The sequence below is a fragment of the Amblyomma mixtum genome, chromosome 5, assembly GCF_055824585.1.
Source record: "Amblyomma mixtum isolate Tamu chromosome 5, ASM5582458v1, whole genome shotgun sequence".
Classification (NCBI taxonomy): Eukaryota; Metazoa; Arthropoda; class Arachnida; order Ixodida; family Ixodidae; genus Amblyomma; species Amblyomma mixtum.
Window position 1 is genome coordinate 23,597,587 of NC_143016.1, and position 22,011 is coordinate 23,619,597.

Sequence of the window (22,011 nt, forward strand, 5' to 3'; positions counted from 1 at the left end):
CTCTGCTTTTCCTCTTAATTAGTGAGTAAATGTTTCCTCGTTCTGTTGTGAGTAATGCACTTGTGCAGTGCTCACAAGTCAGCTTTGCAGCCAATTTATGAGCTACATAACCTGCCATGTAAGCCACAATTCGGCCTCCACATTCACTGATGTAGCCTGGAGCTATGATGTAGTCATGGTCTGCAGCTGTTACCTGAGACTGCTGAACAGCATCACTGTCTAGAAGTTGCCTCCTTGGTGCAGATATATTCAAGACCTGAGAAGAAATAACTGTTGCACTGCTGCATGACAATATGGAGATGCTGTCCAGGCTCAGACAGTTGCCTGTTGATACATCAGCCAGTTCACTTTGAACAATCACTTTTTTGGTTTGGTTTGGTTTATGGGGTTTAACGTCCCAAAGCGACTAAGGCTATGAGAGACGCCGTAGTGAAGGGCTCCGGAAATTTCGACCACCTGGGGTTCTTTAACGTGCACTGACATCGCACAGCACACGGGCCTCTAGAATTTCTCCTCCAAAGAAATTCTAGCCGCCGCGGCCGGGATCGAACCCGCGTCTTTTGGGTCAGCAGCCGAGCACCATAGCCACTGAGCCACCGCGGCGGCAATCACTTTTTTGAAGGCAGCACGAAACTGCTGTGTAGTAGGGTTGTCATTATGCCCGCCATGTGCTCGAATCAGGCCAAAAAACAGTTCCAAATGATCCTGGCAAATTTTGTGGGCCGGAATGTACTTCAGCACTCGTTTCTCAGTGACAATAAAATGAAAAAGCCTAATCAGGCTATGCATGCAGATGATAAAACCTAAGAAACCTGTCTTTCGGTTTGTTTCAATCATTCGTCTTCCATTTGCAGACTCCTTCAAGGAAGAGAGGTAATGGGTTGTGGTTTTGAACATGCCTTCGAAAGCTTCAATGTTCTTTTCATTTATAGGTTTCTTCCAACCTTTCTGATATGGGCTTCTAGAATTCAGGGCATCAAATGTGTCATTAATTTTCAACAAAAAATTCTCTGTTGCCTGTGTGCCAGAAAAACCTTCCAGGTCAAGTTCCCTGCACTCGGCTAGTGCTGTCGCAACAGAAGTGCTCATCACTTGGGCAGCAAGTCTAACTTTCATGGGCTGTCGCTGCCATTCAATGTGAGCTCTGCGCAACTTGTTAGCCAAATGTAGGCCTTCTTTCTGCTGCACAGTATGCAGCCGCTCAATATGCTCCCATGACACTGTCCTTCCTTGGTGGTCAATAAAGTACCTCTTGTGTGCCAGTGCATTCCTCACAAGTTTTAGCATATGGCAGGGATCCAAAAAAGCTGCCACTGGTTCCTGGGTAGCTGGGTGTCGAAAGGTTGTTTTTAGCTCTCCCACATGTTGGAAATCGCACCCAAGCTCTTGCAACATAGCCAGATTTGCGGGCGCCCCGTCACAAGTGAGTGAAGCAACCATAGCTCCAGCATCATGTGCCTTATGAAGGCACTGGGTGACAAGGTTAGCCCTCTGTGTTCCAATTAGGCTATCAACTAGGAAGTACCCAAGGGGCAACTTCCATCGCCCATTAATAGCCACAGCCATTATAACGAATGCAGCCTTTGCTTGTGGCAAAGAGTCGCTGTCAATGCCACTGCCGAAGTCGACAAACCCTTCAAAGTTTCGTTTGTTCCACTGGATGTTTTGCCGAATAGCCATCTCATCAACCATGAGGCTGCAAACTGTTCGATGCCCCTTGCTTGCTGTTTCAGCACACTTCATTTTTAGTGCATTGAACGCTTCTGTTGACAGTCCTGCCTGGCCATCAACAGTCTCATACCATTTTCGCAGAGTTCTGGGATGTGGGAGGCACGTGTCAAAAACTTTCCTGACATACTGATAGGCTCGTGGGGAATAGAAATTTAGTGTTAAGGCAAAGGTTCTCAATTCAGGGGAGTACTGCTTTGGAGGGCCAATTCCACCATGCTTTCCAACTTGTCTTTCAAGTAGGTGCTTATTTACTTTACCTAGGCCATCTAAAACAGACACTTGCTCTGTCAGGAGGATATTCTCCTTAGTTAAAGCCGACAAAACAGATTTTAGTTCCGCATTTTTCTTTTGCAGTCTCCGCCTTGTTTGCTGCAGCCTTTTTATGCTTTTTTTTGACTGAGCATGCATTGCAGAAAACCATGCAGCCCTTGCTCTCAAGTAAGCTTTTTCGGGTGTGTCCTCCTATGAAGAGAGATAGAAAATGCAATGCATCATTAGAACAATGCACACCCAAGCCTTGCATACCACAGTTACAACAGTGTGCGCATATAAAACACAAAGCACTCTGAATGTTCCATTAAAAGAAGAATGAAGGGGCTCAGTTAATCTTCTCGTCCTACTTTAATATCAAAGTGTTTCACCTCTGATGAAAATGCTCAACATGCCATCACCCGCAACGCACAGAAAATTCACTTGATCATCTTTTTCTCGCACATTGTACCATAGTTATTTATAGTAACAGATCATTTGCCCCGTCACATATTTTACCAGCACCTCACCTCGCATCAAGCCGGTAATGCCTACAAGGGTAACCCTGTTTTTGTCCAGATGGAAAAGTACAAAAATTCACCTGTAACCTTAATGATGAAAGAATGCAATGATTTACCTTCCAGGATTGCCATGATAACAGAGTCTTTGTTATTTCAGTCAGGATCACTTTCTTATATGGATTCCTCACACTTTCAGTAACAAAATTTGATTTCTCAGATGACTAATTCGCACCTGCTGTTTATTTTTTCTTTGTGAATTTTTGTAAGAATATTTACTTGGCAATGATGTTTCTTGACTTGCACCTGAGTGCCGTACCTACGCTGCTTTTTTTGTTTTTGAAACAATTTTGTTCCGCTTTCAGTCCCCCCCATCTCCCCCTATGTGATGCCCCTAGTGGACCCTTAGGGTACCTGAATAGATCAATAAAGCTCTGACTTACCGATTCTCCTCTGGTAGATGGAGAGGTGTCCAAGAAGAAGATTCCATAATGTGCTCCTCAGCTTGATATGCAGGCCACTCACACACTTAAAAATTCATTGGTTTATTGATTCATCATTGCATACAATGTACCATGCGGATCATTTAGTAGATATTAGTAAAAATTGCCACGGCGAAATCAAGCTAAGTCCATTCGCACAGTCTGGGAGCCTGCACATGCTGTGTTAAAGATTATGCTAATAATAAGAACGGTAAACTGGGCTAGTTGGTAGGAATTCATACTGAAAACTGCGCAAAAAACGAAGACACAGAACGACACAGAACACTGCGCCCGTGTTGTGCCTTCTCGTTCTGTGTCTTCGTTTTTTGCGCAGTTTTCAGTATGAATGCTAATAATGCATGCTGTGGATGGGCCACTCATGCTATCAAATACGCTCTTGTCATATGCACAAGCATTTGACATTCATGGTGTTGAATTCTGCTTCCGAAATAGGCACATTTGACAGGTCCATTTACCATTGCAGGCCTCCTTCTTCGTGGTGTCCCAACAGAGGCTGGGGCGGTTGGCAAAGTCGGAAGTTCCTGCATAAGATAAACTGTTCAGTAATGCAGCCCACCTTTGAATGCCTGTTGCCCTGTTCTCCTCCGCCATGCATAAGAAGGAAAGCAGGTCATGAGGCTAATCACAAAATTACTCGGCATGCCCACTACTGGGCCATGCAACAGCTTCAGTGCATATGTACTCAATGCCTTTCGATGTCACTGCAAAAGAAAAACGCTCGCACATTGTTAAACTCATATCACCTAGCATGTTAAGGTAATGTTATATGTCTACACCTTTTATTTTTATTATACACTCAAAGTGTTGCAGAAATAAAGCAGGGTTAATAGCACAACTGTGTAGAAGCGTGAATACATACAGCTTTAAAAATTATTGCATTAAATTTTGTGTCGTGCAATCTCCTTTTCTGAATGCCCACTGGAACTGACGTTAAAGAGGTTGGCATGTACCCATATAAGAAGTATTTCATGAAAACTTATACAAGGAACAACTGAAAAAGAAGAAAACATGACAGTACAAATTTTTCATGTAGCACGCATGCCAGTTTGCACCAAATACTTTCTACACAGCTGTCAATGACCTTGTCCAAAATCAGTAAAACCAGTTTGGAATAATGTGAGAAAATTTGGCAGAAAAGATATCACTGACCTGGTGGAGCATGTCTTGCATAGCCAAATTTTTCTTGATACTGACAGATTATTTGTAGTGGAACTCTGACAAGATGACTATATTGATTTGTGTAACGAACATAAGCAATGAAGGCACATGAAAGAATATTGTGGCAGTTAACTAATGTGCTTATGTGGTTCCACAAAAAGGTACCATCCTATATGAAGGATCTTTGCAGAACGTACTGCACTCTGCTACTGTCTCCAGTAAGCATGGGGCCTGACAAACAACTGCAGGTTCTACTGCACTTTACATTGCAGAATTGCAACGACATCCTACCTCATGCAGTGAATAAACCTGGATGGAAACCACACAGGACGATATGAAACTTACTGGTGTAAGTTGAAAGGCTTGAGATGGCCCTGGCTGAATGTCCAACATTGTGGCCACATCCATAGATGCCTGTAAAAAAATTTTGTTCAGGAGAAATGTGTGTGTACCAAGACATAACAAGCGTTCAGTTTTAAGCACCTAGTGAAGAGTGGAGAAGCATCACACTACTAGACCGTTTTGCGTTATGTCTGAAGGAATAAAAATATGACTAGTGTGCTGAGGTGGCTTGGTCAAAACTTACTCTGAGCCTGTGCCAGGAAGCTTTCTTTTACATAAAAATTCATCCGTTTTGTGACTCGTGCTGCTAGGTAAACTCAGACACTGTCATGCTTCTAGTAGTTGCCGTCAGAAAATGGTATATCCTAAAATACCTGTTGTGATGGGCCTGCCAAAGTTTCCTGGCTTTCACTGACATCCATAGGTGCCTGTAAAAAAATATTCTTGAGAAATATGCTTCTACCAAAGCATAAGATGTATTCAGTTCTAAGCAACTACTGAAAAATTGAAAAGCATCACCCTACTAGTCTGTGTTTTCAGTTCTGTCAAAAGGATTATAAAAAATGACTAATGCGCTGAGGCGATTCAGACAAAACTTCCTCTGAGCCGGTGTCAGGATGCATTCTGTTACTGAAATCTGTTTTTGGTCGCTCGTGCTGCGACATAAACGCAGACACTGTTGTTCTTCAATTGATGCAGTCACAAAATGGCATATTGTAAAATACCTGTTGTGATGGGCCTGCCAAAGTCTCCTGGCTTTCATCGACATCCATAGGTGCCTGTAAAAAAAAGTTTATTCTGGAGGAATGTCATCATCGTCATCATCAGCCTGACTACGCCCACTGAAGGGTGAAGGCCTCTCCCATGTCTCCAATTAACCCTGTCCTTTGCCAGCTGGGGCAACTGCGTTCCCGCAAACTCCTTAATCTCACCCGCCCACCTATCTTCCTGCCGCCCCTGCTACGCTTGCCTTCTCTTGGAATCCACTCCGTTACCCTTAAGGACCAGCGGTTATCTTGCCTTAGCATTACGTGCCCTGCCCAAGCCCACTTCTTCCTCTTGATTTCAACTAGGATGTCTTTAACCCACATTTGTTCCCTCATCCACTCTGCCTACTTCCGGTTTCTTAACATTACACCTGTCATTTTCCTATCCATAGCTCACTGTGTTGTCCTTAACTTAAGCTGAACCCTCTTTATTAGCCTCCACATTTCTGCCCCATAGATGAGTACCGGTAAGATACAGCTGTCGTAGACTTTTCTCTTGAGGGATATTGGTAAACTGCCATTCATGATCTGGGAGAACCTGCCATATGCGCTCCACCCATTCTTATTCTTCTAGTTATTTCCCTTTCATGATCTGTATTAGCGGTCACTACCTGCCCTAAGTAGGCATATTCTCTTACTACTTCCAGCACCTCGCTACCAATTGCGAACTGCTGTTTCTACTTTGGTTTTCTGCATATCTTTTAGCCCTACCATTCTGCTCTGCCTGTCTAACTCATTGATCATGCTTTGCAGTTCTTGTCCTGAGTGGCTTAGCAAGGCAATGTCATCAGCGAATCGCAAATTACGCAGGTAGTATTCTCCATTAACTCTTATCCCAAAATGTTCCCATTTCAGGGCGCGGAATACCTCCTGTAAACAGGCAGTGAATAGCATTGGCGAGATCATGTCTCCCTGCCTGACACCCTTCCTTATTGGAATTTTATTGCTGACTATATGGAGGACTATGGTAGGCGTGCAATCGTTATAAATATCTTCCAATATTTTCACATAACACTCTTCCACACCCTGATTCTGCAGTGCCTGCATGACAGTTGAGGTTTCCACTGAGTTAAATGCTTTCTCGTAATCAATGAAGGCCATATATAGGGGTCGGTTATAATCTGTGCATTCCTCTATCACTCGCTGATAGCGTGAACATGATCTATTGTTGAGTATCTTTTACGAAAGCCTGCCTAATTATATGGTTGATTAAAGCCTAAGGTTGTCCTGACTATTAGCGATTACCTTACCAAATACTTAGTAGGCAATGGACAGTAAGCTGATCAGTCTGTAATTCTTCCAAGTCCTTGACGTCTCCTTTCTTATGAATAAAGATAACATTAGCGTTCTTCCAAGCTCCTGGTACTCTCGAGGTCACAAGGCATTGCATATATAGGATGGCTAGTTCTACTAGCACAATCTCCCCTCCCTCCTTCAACAAATCTGCTGTTATCTGATCCTCACCGGCTGCTTTCCCGCTTTTCATTCCTACTAAGGCTTCCGTTACTTCCTCTTCTCTTACTGCTACGGGATGTACCATTGCTGTGCACTGCAGCTTCTCTCATTAACGTTCTGATTGCATTGGCTACTGCATAGATTTGTGTCTCTTTGGCTATTTGATATCTTATCCATATTGCTAATGATATTGCCCTCTTTGTCTGTTAACGCATACATCATGTACCAAGCATACAAGGTGTTCAGCTTTAAGCAGCTAGTGAAAGATGGAGGTGGAGCATCACACTTTAAGACTGTTTTGAGTGCTGTCTGAAGGGTTAAGAAATATGATGACTAGTGTGTCATGGGATTCGGATAAATCTTCTGGTGAGCCCGTGCCAGGAAGCAGTGTTTGTAGCTCCTACTCCAACATATACACAGCCACTGTGATGCTTCGAATAGCTGTAGTAATCACAAAACAGCGCTGTTTGAAAATACCTGTTGCAGTGGAGACGCTGGAGATGTGTGACTTTGTGTTAGTGCTTGCTGGGCGCCATGCTGAGCAGTGGCAGCAACAGCTGTGCCATCGCCTGGCTGCTGTGAAAGGGGTTCCTGCTGTAAATGAATAATGAGGTGCATCACATGCTCGCAGTGGAACGCCAGCCTTAGCTAAAAAGATGCATGTAATTCAACAGACAGATGTACCAATCTGAGACTGTCAATATGAAACACAGCCAGTGGGCGAGAGTGCACCCATTTCTTAAGAAAGGAACAGCAGAGAAATGCATTGTTAGTACAGCAGGTCTAGCATATTTTTGAGAAGGGAGAATGGGGCGTCTCTCCTCAGGCTCACCCAGCTATACCCCATGAAGTGTGTATGGTATGTGTATGATGAATTATACATGCAGAACTGCCGTATCTGTATAATAAAGGAGCTAATTATACTCATTGGCATCCACCCCCAAGCGCAGCTATGCGGCTAAAGGAAAGCTATAAATTGTTTCCACAGAAACTTGGCAAAAGAAAACGGGATTCCCCTAAACATTTGACCAAGCTTTCTGCCTGTGTTTTGTATTTTTTTCTTTGCCTCATGCTTCCCTTTTTCCTTATGGGTATGACATTTACCGTATTTACTCGCGTAATTTGCGCCCGCACATAGATTGTGCACCCCAAAAAGTTTCAAACTTTTAACCCGATAAAAAAACAAAAAAACTACTCGCACATTTTGAGCACTATGCTGAGCCAGACCACCAGCATGTACGCGGGTGCGAACTGTGCCGTTTACCCGGCTTGCTCGCGCTGGCGGTCGCTATCCCGGACGAACAGTTGCGCGCGCGCCCGAACCCAAAACTCTACCGTACCGTTTGCTACACGGTTTGCCGCTAGTCAGCCGGGCCACACGCAAGAGCTCCGTTTTATTGCCCGTTATCTCCTCCCACGGCTGACTTCGCGATTGAATCTTTGCGCGTTTATTGCTTTGAGCTAAGCACGTGCCGTCATGTCATGCCATCCCGCGGGGAGCTATAGCGTGGGGAAAGGGGGGGGGGGGGGACGAGTCAACCTTGTTGCCATGGGGCAAGGGGTGCCAACCTTTTTTTTAGGACGTGTTCGGATAACTCACTTGCGCGTAAATTGCGCACCCTCTTTTTGGAGCCCTAATTAAAGAAAAAACGTAAACGAACTATACCCAGACAACACAAGTACATCCTCAGGACGTCCTGAGGATTAATTTTTGAGGACATTGTGTTGTCCTGAGGACGTCCTCTTCTAATCCTCAAAAGGTCCTCATTTAGTCCTGTTGTCCGGCCTCAGTATGTCCTCAGGACATCCTCAGATTTCCTCTGGAGGACTTTCTCAGTCTGTTTTCAGGACGTCAGACGATGATGTAGCCCAGGGAATGTGAGTCATTGTTTTCTTAATTATTGTAGGCAGTGTGCACAGGGGTTGTGAAACTGCTTTCTTCGTGCTTCTTTTGTCTAGTATTTTGGCAAACAAATTTTGCAAAAGTTTCGCATACTCAACAAGTAACTGGTTCATTCACCATATTTGTTGGCAGTTACAGGTTATTCTACATGCAATATTTTCCTACAGCAATGACTATATAACTCTCACAGGAGTTGAACTCTGTCGCCTCAGTGGAATAGCCAATCCAACAAATTTCCCAAAAATTTGCACACTCCAACCCCATCAGAAGCATGCAGTACATGTGACCAGGTTTGCAAACCAAAATAACTTAAGATATCTCCTGAAGGCACACAATATTTTCAGTCAGAATGGTTTCCTACATTACATCTCTATTGTACACAAGTATCTTTTAATAAACCTGAAGTTTTTACGAAATGAAAGCCGAGTGCGAGAGATAAAGCTGGTTTCATCTCAGTTCAATGCCACAATGTTGTCCTGAGATAGGACGTTTATAGGACATTTTAGAAATTTTCGTCCTTGAGTCGTTCCGCGAAGTACAAACTGAGGACATCCTGATGAGGACATTTTGCCGTGATGCCCTCAAAAAGTACTCAGAATGTCCTGTTCGGGATGAGGACGTTTTGACCATTTGAGGACGTCCTCAGGACGTTTGGTGTTGTCTGGGTAGTTTTCAGGAATCACAGTGCTCTCTTAGTTATAAAACAGTGAGGTGCTATGGCCCAGATGACAACAAAAAATTCACCGCCTGCTAGGCGCAAACATTTGCACACTACAAGTAATAATTAATGATGCCCCAAGGAAACTGTGGTGAGCTCGATGCTCTCTCTTTTTTTATTTTCTTCTAATGAGGGAGTGCGTAAGCTAATAAATAAATAAATTATCATGTACAGTAAGCAGAATTTCACCAGAGCCATATATAAACCGCAGCCAGTTTAGGAGTACAATGACACAATTACTTTTTATCAGTGCGGGAATACTGTAGCCGCGCTACTCGATCATAACGTCTAGCTAAAGCCATTTATTCGCAAATCGTTCTATTTCTTGCACGAACACCTAAAACATCATATTGAACGCATGCTTATGCAGTCAAGCAAGCACCTTCTCAATAAGAGCATTTCTTTCCAATCTCTTGAGAATGTATCGAAGGTGGTTCCTCACCTGAAGGGGGACGGCATCCGCACGTATGCGAACTACGAGCGGCGACATCCGATCGAAGTGCGCAGGCAGGAAATGCTTTGAACATACGCAGGACCATTTTGCTGGCTCCCATTCGCTTTGGCCTGGTCTAACGGCCTCAGTCCACTGCCTCCTTCGCTCCGGATCTTTCGGAAACCTGTTTGAAAACAGTACTATTCACTGCACTCGGACAAAGAGCCACGAATAAGGCCGGGGCGGTACGAATACCACGTTCGCGCCGTGTCGTGCGTTATGTTCTGCGAGCATGCATTTTACTCATTACGCAGTCAATTAAATACGAAAACAAAATGCAGTATACTTACGTGTGGAAAGTGACGCCCGGTTCTTGTCCTGGCGTGCGCGACCGACACCCAGGAACGCAGCAGCTGGGCATCGCAGCGTCTTTGTTGTCAATACTTTCCGCCGTGTCTGACAGCTGCCGACAGCCTGGCGCGGCGCGAAATCGTCTGCTCGCGCCGATCTTCGCGGCGCTCGCATGCCATTGGCTGAGACAGTGGCCAAGTGTCATGGCGGAGCCCTCGCTTCCGGCTTCAAAAAATGTGACGTAGCAGCCTCTCCTCTTTTCCTTCTTTCCTCCATGGGTACTGCCCTGTCCACTTGCATCAAACAGCCCATTATCATTGCCTCGAGTGTAGAGAAGAGAATCGAAAGAATGAAGAGCTGAGATAGGTATGCAGAACAAAACCGCCCCGAAGGTTCCATAAAAAGTGGGAAAGGACACATCATGAAGACGAAGCGAGTTTTATTGTGACGGCAGCGGCATCGTCTGGTGGAATTTAGAAACCGATCGTTTAGGTTATGCGCACAGCGGAGAGATGGCGCGGAAGATCCATGCGTAAAGGCTAGCAGACGACGTGCTGCTCTTGCGTATTTGAGCGTGCGCGTGAAGACGCGAAGTGCATTTACAGGCAAAATAATATCGTGCAAAAATACAGTGCATGTGGGCATAAATGTATAGATAGAGGAAACAAGCGTATTAATGGTCAGGGTTAGAATTAAAGGCCGTGAGTGCCGAAGGAAGCACTCATTCATTCGTCGTCAAATCCACCATATCGAAACGAACTGAGAGCTAATCTCCTTCTTTTGTCCTTTTTCTTCTGGAAAGACACTGAAAAATGGGGAAGGGGGCGATTTTAGACGCTTTTGACTCTTAAATTCATGGAAAATAAAATGTGACAGAAGCCAACAGCCGTAGAAACCAAGGGGCACAGGGGATTCTTTTTTTTTAATTAATTTATTTATTTTATGGTGTTGATCAATTTAGAATATTACTGAATATGTTATCGCTTAAAGCAAACTGATTAGAAAATCAGAAGAAAAAACAACCACATGCCGCCGGTGGGATCCGAACCCACGACCTCCGAATTACGCGTCCAGTGCTCTACCTCTGAGCTACGGCGACGGCTATCAATTCTTCTGCTTTTGGGGGTATTTATGTTTACAAGTAACCTAACCTTGGGAGTGTTCATCAGCGCCACCCACGTTCATAAGAGGCGGACGTAGAACGTCCTGAGTTACCGCAGGTGTGACGTAGAACGTCATCCAACGGAGAGGATGGAAGCTGCGTGAGACACCTGCGGTAACTCAGGACGTTCTACGTCCGCCGCTTATGAACGTGGGTGGCACTGATGAACACTCTCAAGGTTAGGTTACTTGTATACATAAATACCCCCGAAAGCAGAATAATTGACAGCCGTCGCCGTAGCTCAGAGGTAGAGCACCGGACGCGTAATTCGGAGGTCGTGGGTTCGGATCCCACCGGCGGCATGTGGTTGTTTTTTCTTCTGATTTTCTAATCAGTTTGCTTTAAGCGATAACATATTCAGTAATATTCTAAATTGATCGACACCATAAAATAAATACATTAATTAAAAAAAATCCCCTGTGCCCCTTGGTTTCTGCGGCGGTTGGCTTCTGTCATATTTATAACGAGCCCCTCATTCCCCTTACCTTGTTTGCTTAATTGGAAAATAAGATGTAATTCAGGCTTGCGCCGCCGTTACGGTCACTGATCGATGAAGCAAAAGTTCTTAATGCGTAAACGTTTTGCTTTGCTTAAACCATGTTAGCTGTATTCATTATTTGCGCTGTCAGCCTTTCGGTGGTACCTCGCTTTCGTTCCTGAGCAAAGCTTACGCTCTAGCGAACAAAGTTGTGGTGGCGTTTATAAGCTCCACCCTGTGGTATGACGGGATAGCGTTAATGGGGACCTTCCGTGAGCTGGTGTCACACACGCGGGCACTGTTCTTTCGTTTGCCATCCCATAACGCTTAACCAACCCTTAAGAGTACAATGCCATTGCATTAGAGATCCCTCCATGTAAATACTCCTTCTCTGTCCCGTAGGTTCTGCCTGCAAGTCCATATACAGAGAATTGGTCATTCTCTACTTTACACTCATGGGTAGCTGGGAGTCCTCATACCGCTCCTGGCGCAATGGAGCAGAATTCAAGAGATGCGTTATTGTCCCGGCAGACGGCTGTTTCAAATGCAGCCACCGGTGGGGCTTGTGAAGCCTAGGTTGCTCTTCCTGAGCAACCTCTCGCGACCATTCAATAATTCAATTGCCACGTGCCACAGTGGGCAGATTGCTGACAATCCGGAGGGCAGATCGCCACCTGCCATGGTCTCGCAACCTGGGTATCGCAAGCCCCGGCTTCTCTGGGCACTTTTCGCTCACGCTGCCGACGGCGACGACTACAGCGGCGTTTTTCCCGCTGAACCTGACCTTTAAAGCTAATAGCATTAAAATTTAAAGGAGCAAGAAAATGGCGGGCAAAGTACAAGCCAACCGGGTGTTGCCGAAGCAGAAGAGGGAGGAAACATTTCATTGCCGTGTCGTGTCATAAATGCGATGGGACGCCGACTGCATGCATCCTCGCCGTGAACTGCGCAGCGAGTGGTCAGGAATAAAAATTTTTTTTTAAATGAAACTTTACGCTTGAGCTTGCTGTTGATAAACCTGACAACAAATTGACCTAGACCTTCTATGTTTGTTTTTAGCGCCAGTGTGTTCGATAGTCAAGTAAAAATAATGAACAAGGGCGTTTTTCGTGTGCGCGTGTGCGTGTGCGTGCGTGCGCGTTGTAAGCAATAAAAGTAGCAGCCATTAACTATTATTGGAAACCTGATTTTCAGTGACAGCTGGGTTGGCGCGAAATGCTACTAATTATTATAGCATGAGGGCTCTGTCTCTGCAAGCTGTATACTGTGGATGTGTGGAGCGTTTATGCATCTACTGCCCCATTAGCGCATGCGTAAAGACTACAGCGGTCATTTTGCTGAGAGTCTTGGAGTGGCTAGGTACAGTAACCAGCAACAAGGCGGGGCGCGTGCGCAGGGGTGTACGGGGGGTATGTAGGGGAAACATAGACATCGAGACCGACGACGATGACTCCCTTTTTCACCCAACTTTGCATCTACGGCTATCGATGTAAAATTTTGCCCTGCACACCAATAAACATGTCTGCACAACTTTCAAATATAAAAAAAAAACTCTATTGGTTTGTCTATAATTACAATAACTGTAATAATTTACGTATATCTTGTTTTCAAATCAACCAGCCACTAGCCTTAAAGGGGCCCCGAAACACTATCTTAGTTGACTATTTTGCCTATTGCTCGCATACAGTAAGGTACAATGGTGCTATTAGCGTCGGTAATACCGCGTATATTCCGTTTTTTAATATTTTAATGTCCGCCCAAAAACAAATTCATGGCTGTGATGGTGTCGCCACACAGTGGCGGGTTTCAGCAGCGGATATGACATCACCTGGCGTGGGCTTGATGATTGTACAAACAGTAAATATACTGCAAATTGTGTGAATAAATTGAGAAACATTTTGTCACCTGTCTGCGTTTTATATTAGATCAACAAGACAACTTGTTTGTCTTAGATAAAAGCCCTGCAAAGCAAGTAAAATAAAAATACACACCAGGGGCTCTGGCATGGAAATGACGCTGCCAGTCTCAACAAGAACGAGTTACAGAGAGCAGGCAACCGTGGAGTGAAAACTTCCGTGACGTGCTCTGGCAGCATGGAGGAAAGAAGGAAAAGAGGAGAGGCTGCTACGTCACATTTTTTGAAGCCGGAAGCGAGGGCTCCGCCATGACACTTGGCCATTTTCTCAGCCAATGGCATGCGAGCGCCGCGAAGATCACCGCGAACGGCGCGTGCAGACGATTTCGCGCCGCGCCAGGCTGTCGGCAGCTGTCAGACACGGCGGAAAGTGAGACTTCTGCTCCCATTGACAACAAAGACGCTGCGATGCCCAGCTGCTGCGTTCCTGGATGTTGGTCGCGCACGCCAGGACAAGAACCGGGCGTCACTTTCCACACGTAAGTATACTGCATTTTGTTTTCGTATTTAATTGACTGCGTAATGAGTAAAATGCATGCTCGCAGAACATAACGCACGACACGGCGTGAACGTGGTATTCGTACCGCCCCGGCCTTATTGGTGGCTCTTTGTCCGAGTGCAGTGAATAATTGTTTTCAAACAGGTTTCCGAAAGATCCAGAGCGAAGGAGGCAGTGGACTGAGGCCGTTAGACCAGGCCAAAGCGACTGGGAACCAGCAAAATGGACCTGCGTATGTTCAAAACATTTTCTGCCCGAGCACTTCGATCGGATGTCGCCGCTCGTAGTTCGTATACGTGCGGATGCCGTCCCCCTTCAGGTGAGGAACCACCTCGATACATTCTCAAGATATTGGAAAGAAATGCTCTTATTGAGAAGGTGTATAGCTTGACTGCATGTATGCTTTCAATATGACGTTGTAGGTGTTCATGCAAGAAATAGAATGATTTGCGAATAAATGGCTTTAGCTAGACGTTATGATCGAGTAGCGCGGCTACAGCATTCCCGCACTGATAAAAAGTAATTGTGTCATTACTGCTAAACTGGCTGCGGTTTATATATGGCTCTGATGAAATTCTGCTTACTGTACATGATTATTTATTTATTAGCTTACGCACTCCCTCATTAGAAGAAAATAAAAAGAGATACTTGTCATCTATAGCATCGAGCACACCACAGTTTCTTTGGGGCATCATTTCCATTTGATATTATTACTTGTAGTGTGCAAATGTTTTTTGCGCCTAGCAGTAATCTGTATGGCGGTGCATATTTTTGTTGTTATCTCGGCCATAGCGCCTGGGAAGTGTCACTGTTTTATAACTAAGAGAGCACTGTGATTCCTTAAAACTATAGTTCGTTTACAAAGGAGATCATAAAGAAGTTTCATAAGGCATATAGAGCACCGTACGTATTTGCTCGCGTAATTTGCGCACGTTTTTTTCTTTAATTAGGGCTCCAAAAAGAGGGTGCGCAATTTACGCGCAAGCGAGTCATCCGAACACGTCCTAAAAAAAAAAAGGTTGGCACCCCTCGCTGGCAAACAAAAAGGTTGACTCGTCCATATTTTGCATACTTAACATATCCTGTTTTCCTTCCAGAAGAGTTATTTGTGATGCATTTTGCATTCATATCATACATGAGGTGTGTTGTTGCCATTTATTACCCAATGTTAGTTTTATCATATAGTTGTTCTTTTAAGAAATGTGTTGTTTCCCATGGGTTCTTCCTCGCATTGTATATGTTCTTCTTGTTGTATGCTACATTTGTATGCCCATCCTGCTTGGGCCAAAACATTGGCCTGTAGTATATGTAAATAAATAAAAAATATAAGTTTTGCAACCTGCAACAAATTCATGTTCTTAAATGATGAAAACACTTTTCCACATGCACTTGGTACATATGCATACAGAGGAAAACCTTATCTTTCTACCAGCCGCAATTTGTACACTATATTAATCATTCTTTAGCTGTCATCATGCCTTAGTTGTGCACAGCTCAAATGCCCGTCTTATGTGCAGACTATGTTGGTTGGCTCGTGGTTTTGACAAGTATAAAACAGCATGTGCACACAAGTACCACATAGCGCACAACAAACAGAACAGAAAACTATGCTATTTCTATACTGTTCCAGGCTAGGCAGATAAGAGTCTAATACAACAATGCAACAACAGAAATAGTTTCAGCAGGGTACTCTCTCTCTTTGCATATATTACAGAAAGGAATACATGAAGCAGAAGGGAGGGAAATGATTCACTTTTTCCACCAGCTGGGACAACTGTTACCAATTTTTCAAGTCACTTCCACACAGTGCTCCAATTACTTTGCATTTACATTGCTTAAATTTTATCAACTTTGCGATGCAGAAACAACTACCGAGAAATGAAAGCTTTCACACAATTGGGCAAGAATGGTGCACAAATATTTTTCTGTCTCAAAGCCCTCATTTACTGCCTTCCTATATGTTTTTACTCTCTCTGATCGAATAGTTCATGGTTGCAAAGTGATGTGATTCAGTTGTGCATTTCTTCTTCTTTCTAGTATATTTGTTGAATCCTTTTTATGTGTGTTCTCCTTCCATACACGAGTGTTATCACTTTTGTTAAAAGATTTTGCTTGCTTCACGTAGCAAGCTATGTTTTGTAATATGTGTTGTGCTGTATCAAACCTTTTTAAGGCTCATAATTTGATTTTCCAATAAACTACAAATTTTGGACTTCACTAATGCGTTTAATCAGCTGAATGCAAGAAACTGCAACTCGGCGAGGTGGTCGCAGGTCGACTCGGCATCTCGGTAAACGGTAAGTTGCGAGGTACAGTCTTTGTAAAAAGTTTAGAGCCCAGGGGGTTCACTTCCAAACTTTATAATGGGACTCCAGGAGCATTCATGTATGTCCTACCTATTGCAGGAGGCAGTAGCAGAAATCTTCTTATGTCCAGGAAATTTGGAGCGCTAGATATGCATTAAGAACGACAGAGTGTGGCTAAAAAGAAAACCCCCCTGGGCTCCAAACTTTTGACAAAGGCTGTACACTCAATCTTACAATGGCATGGCCTTACACTTCACCACCCTTAAGCGCAAATGTTTTAAACCTAACACTGCGCATCCTAAACCCGGCTATGTGTCCTTACGCTCGCACAACAGCACTCGATCGAGACAGCCGCGCGGATCGGTCGATCCACAGGGTCCATATCGGAGAAAACTTGCACGCAGTTGACATATCGCTCGCACAGCGTACAGTAAACAGATATGGTACGCTTCAGACTGCTTCGCGTATCGCTTTGCTGACGGATACCATTGGATGCGGCGCGGCTTTCTTGGCACTGCACGCTTCGGTGAGCACAGCGTATCGATCGCCAACAATTGTGACCGTCATGCATAGGGGAATGTAGACGCAAAGGGTATACTTACAAGGACACGGTCTGGACGAGTTTGTATTTATTCGTGGTTAAAACAGCGCTGGAAAAATACACAAAAATGAAGGAACACGCAAAACACGTATACATACCCAAAACAAGCGCCGACTCCCAAATGGCTTTTTCTTCCCTCGCTGCTGTAACCATATAAACCAGCGTGTCACCGTCGTCTATCGCTTTATGAGCCGTCGGCACTGTCAATTTCTCCTTGGAACAAGACTAGCAGCGTTGAGGGACGCAACCGCACAAAACGCGAAGCCGAAAAAGAATAGCGAAGCTGCAGCGCCAAGCCTTTTCAGAGAAAGCTGACGCGGGCTTCCAAAACAACCACTTTCGTCAAGACGGCATCCTGAATGAACTAAGCGCACATCAATGAAGACCGGCACCGACTACAGGCCTCTGGAACTTTGTGCCTCCCGCGGACCACAACGATTGAATAAAAATGCGAATTTCCAACTCTACTCGACCGGCTCTGCCGACATGGGTGATGCGTGAAGCAGACGACGCCGCTGCGCCCAACGCTGCTATTGGCTGCGCCGCTGGCCAAGGAATCCCAGTAGGCCTTGCAAAACCACGTGACTTCCTCCACGTTTTTTCTAACGCGGCTCGGATAGCGAGGGCCTCTCCTATGGTTTCCTTCCTCCATGTCTGGCAGGCTGTTTTGATTGGTTGCGCCAGGTGCCGTCATCGGGAGAGCGAAATAGGAGTGGGAAGCCCCGCCAAAATCGAGTTGAGGGCAGCGTTTTGTTTGGTTGTATTTTGAAATTTCTTCATTGAATAACTCCCGTTCCTGTGCATCGATTCCTGTAATTCTTTTTAAGTCAGCTTCTGTGTGACATAAAGAATCCACCTGAAGTATAGCCATGTTTCGCAGCCCCTTTAAAGAGTGCCCAATCAATTTGAGACTTTTTTGTCCAAAATGCATTGGGGGAGAACAGTTCTCTTAACATAAAAGCATTGTGAACTTCGTCGAGGTGCACACCTGCTGCCTGTGGTACCTTTGTTGGCTTTTATTGTTTGAGCAACCGGGAGAACTCACTGCATCTCACTTTCGTCATGTATTTTGGGATAAGCAGACTAATTTCTAGTTATTTTAGGCAACAAAACCTGAATAATACAGTGGCAAGAAACGGTTATAAAAGCTTTCCATGGTTATAAAACTAAGCCATTTTTAAAAGTAATGCTCCCGTGCGTTATTTCCACAAGGCTGGGACGAAGTAGTTGTTAAAAAAAAAACATACACGGTTAGATGAATGCCATGTTACAGATGCCCCCACTCCAGCCCAAGGACCAACACTGACATTAATAACTGCCAAGATCCCGTGTTGTGCTATGCCAATGTGCGCTTAGGCACCGCAGCTGTTGTATGATTTTGAAACTGATGAATTTGCGATTTGTGATTTTTCGATTTTTTCCAATTTGCGCTTGCTCCTCACCATATTTTCGGGGCATGCTCGCGTTGAATTGATGGTGCAGAGCCATGTGGGTGGTTGAGAGGGCTTTGTGTCGTGCGGCTCCGTTTGCGTTGACGTCACGCCGTTATATCACGTGGCCGGCGTAGGACACTCGGACGACGTCAAGGTAACAATGAGGCGATGACGAGTGCCTGAAGCTACTCAAGTGACCAATTTCATGGCAGGTCATGTGACCGGATGCGCCGCTACTCCAACGCATACGGACACAGCGGCAATGGTATTTTAAAATCTGCTGCGTAAACCATAAAAGTACAGGGAAATCTGTTTGATAATAAATATAGGGTCTAGAAAACCTTCTGAAGTGAAGTACCATATTAACTCATATATGCCCAGCTTCCTACATGTAGGGCACCACTTCTTTTGCGTAGTAATTCTAGAAGTTTATTGTGCAAAAGCCTTCGTCCCCTAGAGGAGGTTGAAGAGTGTCTAAACTTTCCTTGTGCAATGAGTCCGTTGTGTGCGTTCAGAAAGTTCCACCACTCTTCTCTGGACGCCATGTTTGAAATTCGAGTCTGTCTACTACACTACAATCCTGCCAGAAAACTAAAACGTTTTTGCGCATCGTCGTAAGCAAACCACCACGCCTGAACAGAAATGTGATTTTAAAGTCGGGGTCAAATAATTGAAGCTTTACCAGGTACCGAATTTACTTAGTATCGTGTATTGTACCACTGGTAAGTTCTGAATTTTGCCGTGAAATAAATATTTCACTTCGAAAGTATTTCAATTCTTTTAAATTTCCGAAGTTTCGTCATATATGGCATAACCTGGAATCCAAACTTCTCTGAAAGAGAGTCAGGCAGTTTAGCTGCGGAAGAAAACACGATGACTGCAGCGGGGGCCTAGTGATTGAGCATGCGCCTCGCATGTGGGAGGTGCAGGGTTCGATCCCCAGTGCCACCGGGTACCCTCCGGTGATAAAATGGGTACAAGATTCCCCTGGCCTGGTGCTCGGCTTATTTATGGTGAAATGCTTGAAAAATGGGTGTTTGACCTCATCTTGAGTAGAAGAAGGAAACTTTGTGTCATGGCGCTCTTTGGCCACAGATGCCCTTGCGCCATAAACATTCACTATCATCATTAAGAAAACGCACTTTAGTGTGGAGCTACAAAGACTGGCGAAGAGAAAGAATTAATGAAAAAAAAAAAAGACCTGCTTGAGTTTGCCATCTAGGAGAGATCGATTTGCGGCTAATCCTACATATGACACACTCTACAGTAGAATTTAAGATTTAGGGAATACGGCAGTTCTTGTCACTTCCGCTAAAACGAAAGGAGCTAAACACTGTCCACACCAACCGTGGATTCGTATGTCTGGTTGAATAACGAAGCAATAAAGGCTGCCAAAATTTTTGCATTATTTAGTCATCTACGGATCCCTGTTCTATTAGGTTGTTTGTTCGTATTGTAATGAATATTTTTAAGAACATAACTGAGAACATTTACGCTCATTCCATAAATCGCGATATTCAGTGACAGCTAGCGTTAACATTGCCTATCCTGACTGCCGCTAACATGGGCGTTTCGAAGCATTTGGCGGCTTCCACCGACCACGCGTCGAACCAGATGACGAGGATGGTAGCACGAGGATATTTGCGAGTGGCAGTTGTGCGTGACCGCGTACTCCCCTGCCCCCAAAGGCACGGCTATGTTTCCCTTCGCGCGTGCTTTTCTTAATTCCTTTCTCTCCTTCCTCGCCGAATCCCCTCCCCGCTAACCTCAGCGGGCATTAATCTACCCTCCGTACCCGTAACGCTTGCTCTCCGCATCTTCACCCGCTTGCTCGGTGCAGATAAACCACACATTCCTTCGGAGTGGGCCAAATACAGTCCTCGAAGTAAATAAAAATAATATGGTGGTCGATATTTTTCATTGAGTCTATTTTCCTCTTCAGTAGCATCTGCGACCTTTATACAACGAATGCTGGACGTTCATCGCTCCTTCGTGAATTCGCAATATCTCATTGCCAGAAAAGGGACGTTCATGGGACTCGTTTTGCATTCTGCACAATCAGGACTCAAGAGTGGCTATGGTTGAAGAGGAGGAAAAACTTTATTAAAAAGAAAGGGAGTCGTTCGAGATTATGCATGAGGTCCTTATTCCAAGGTTCCACTGGCTTGAGCTTCCCTGCGGACCTGCTGGATGAGGGTACGTTGGTCATCCAGGTTATCGCTGGTCAGCAGGTCTCCCCTACCTGCCACCCATCACCACCTCGTCTCCTCGTCTTCCCTCTCTCTCCTGTCCTCTTAAAGAAGAAAAGGAGAGTTCAGTCCCTCCACTTTTCCGCCTGCAACCGTGGGAGTTGTAGGGCTAAAAGCAGAAGAGCCTGCTTTGACTGATCATATGCCCAACACTTATCAAAATGCAGCGAGAGAACAAAGATACAAATAAAAGTTTCGGCCTCCAAATGGTACAATTCTGGCAGCATGAAACCAGGTATATGTGTCATACGGCCGATCGGAACTGCCAAAGACTATTTCAGAGCAGTTTTTTGCTGTTTCGAAATTGGTGCCAACGCCGACACAAATGAAAGGCAACTGCGTAAAGGCGAACACCTGCTTTTCCGGCCACATCACCACTGATCCGCAGAGAGAGCAGGCAAAACAATTTTCTGTAAAGAAGGCTTACACGACCTCTATTTCAGTTCTGTCACGTTCCCACCTCAGCGACTGAGTCGCTTTCAGCAGCGATGCACTGGAGCACCGCTTAGATGCTCTGCGATATGCGCCCCAGTGTTGTTCACATCATCCATGGGCGCAGTTAAGGTAAATGGCGCTCAGATTTTGCTAAAAGCATTTCACTTTGTAACAAACCTCTGAGTGGGCAAGCGGTAATTACGACAGCTCATACGAAACTGCATAAGACTGTCTTTGAAAAGGCAATATTATTTCGTGCTGTTATACATGTACTACGCTGTATGAACGGTTCAGTAGAAATCCTGAAGGCCGCTTGCATCCCAAATGTTAGCAGTGGCTCATTCCCAGGAAATAGGCCAATTTAATAAGCAAAGTCTAAAGAGTGTGCATGGGGCTGAGTGGAAGGGGGGGGGGGGGGGGGGGGTTTGTACTGCTGCTCTGATGACACTGTTTTCTCTCTAAATTACGGGTAAATTATGGTATAGACGGCCACCTTCAAATGCTCCAAGGTGAACTATATTTGTAATAAGGAAGTAATTACTCACTGATATCCACCCAAGCGCAAAAATACGTTTTCGAAGGGCCGCCGCGGTGGCTCAGTGGCTATGGTGCTCGGCTGCTGGCCCGAAAGACGCGGGTTCGATCCCGGCCGCGGCGGCTGAATTTCTTTGGAGGAGAAATTCGAGGCCCGTGTACTGTGCGATGTCAGTGCACGTTAAAGAACCCCAGGTGGTCGAAATTTCCGGAGCCCTCCACTATGGTGTCTCTCATAGCCTTAGTCGCTTTGGGACGTTAAACCCCATAA

The 22,011-nt window shown here is 45.0% G+C and overlaps 1 protein-coding gene and 1 long non-coding RNA gene across 2 annotated transcripts; one reads left to right on the forward strand and one right to left on the reverse strand.

Annotated features, from left to right (window-relative positions):
• Nucleotides 1-3,356: 3,356 nt before the first annotated feature.
• On the reverse strand, nt 3,357-10,333 carry LOC149341538 (uncharacterized). The gene is made up of 7 exons (XM_089541987.1): nt 10,128-10,333; nt 9,787-9,961; nt 7,201-7,317; nt 5,227-5,280; nt 4,876-4,929; nt 4,505-4,573; nt 3,357-3,522 (listed from the first exon to the last, which is right to left on the reverse strand). The coding sequence occupies exons 1-7, from the start codon at nt 10,331-10,333 to the stop codon at nt 3,358-3,360; spliced, it is 840 nt and encodes a 279-aa protein (XP_089398113.1). The 3' UTR covers nt 3,357.
• Nucleotides 10,334-14,013: 3,680 nt separating this feature from the next.
• LOC149341539 (uncharacterized) lies at nt 14,014-16,258 on the forward strand. Its single transcript, XR_016282639.1, has 3 exons — nt 14,014-14,162; nt 14,327-14,501; nt 15,897-16,258. It is a non-coding gene; the product is annotated as an uncharacterized LOC149341539 (long non-coding RNA).
• The last annotated feature ends 5,753 nt before the right edge of the window (nt 16,259-22,011 follow it).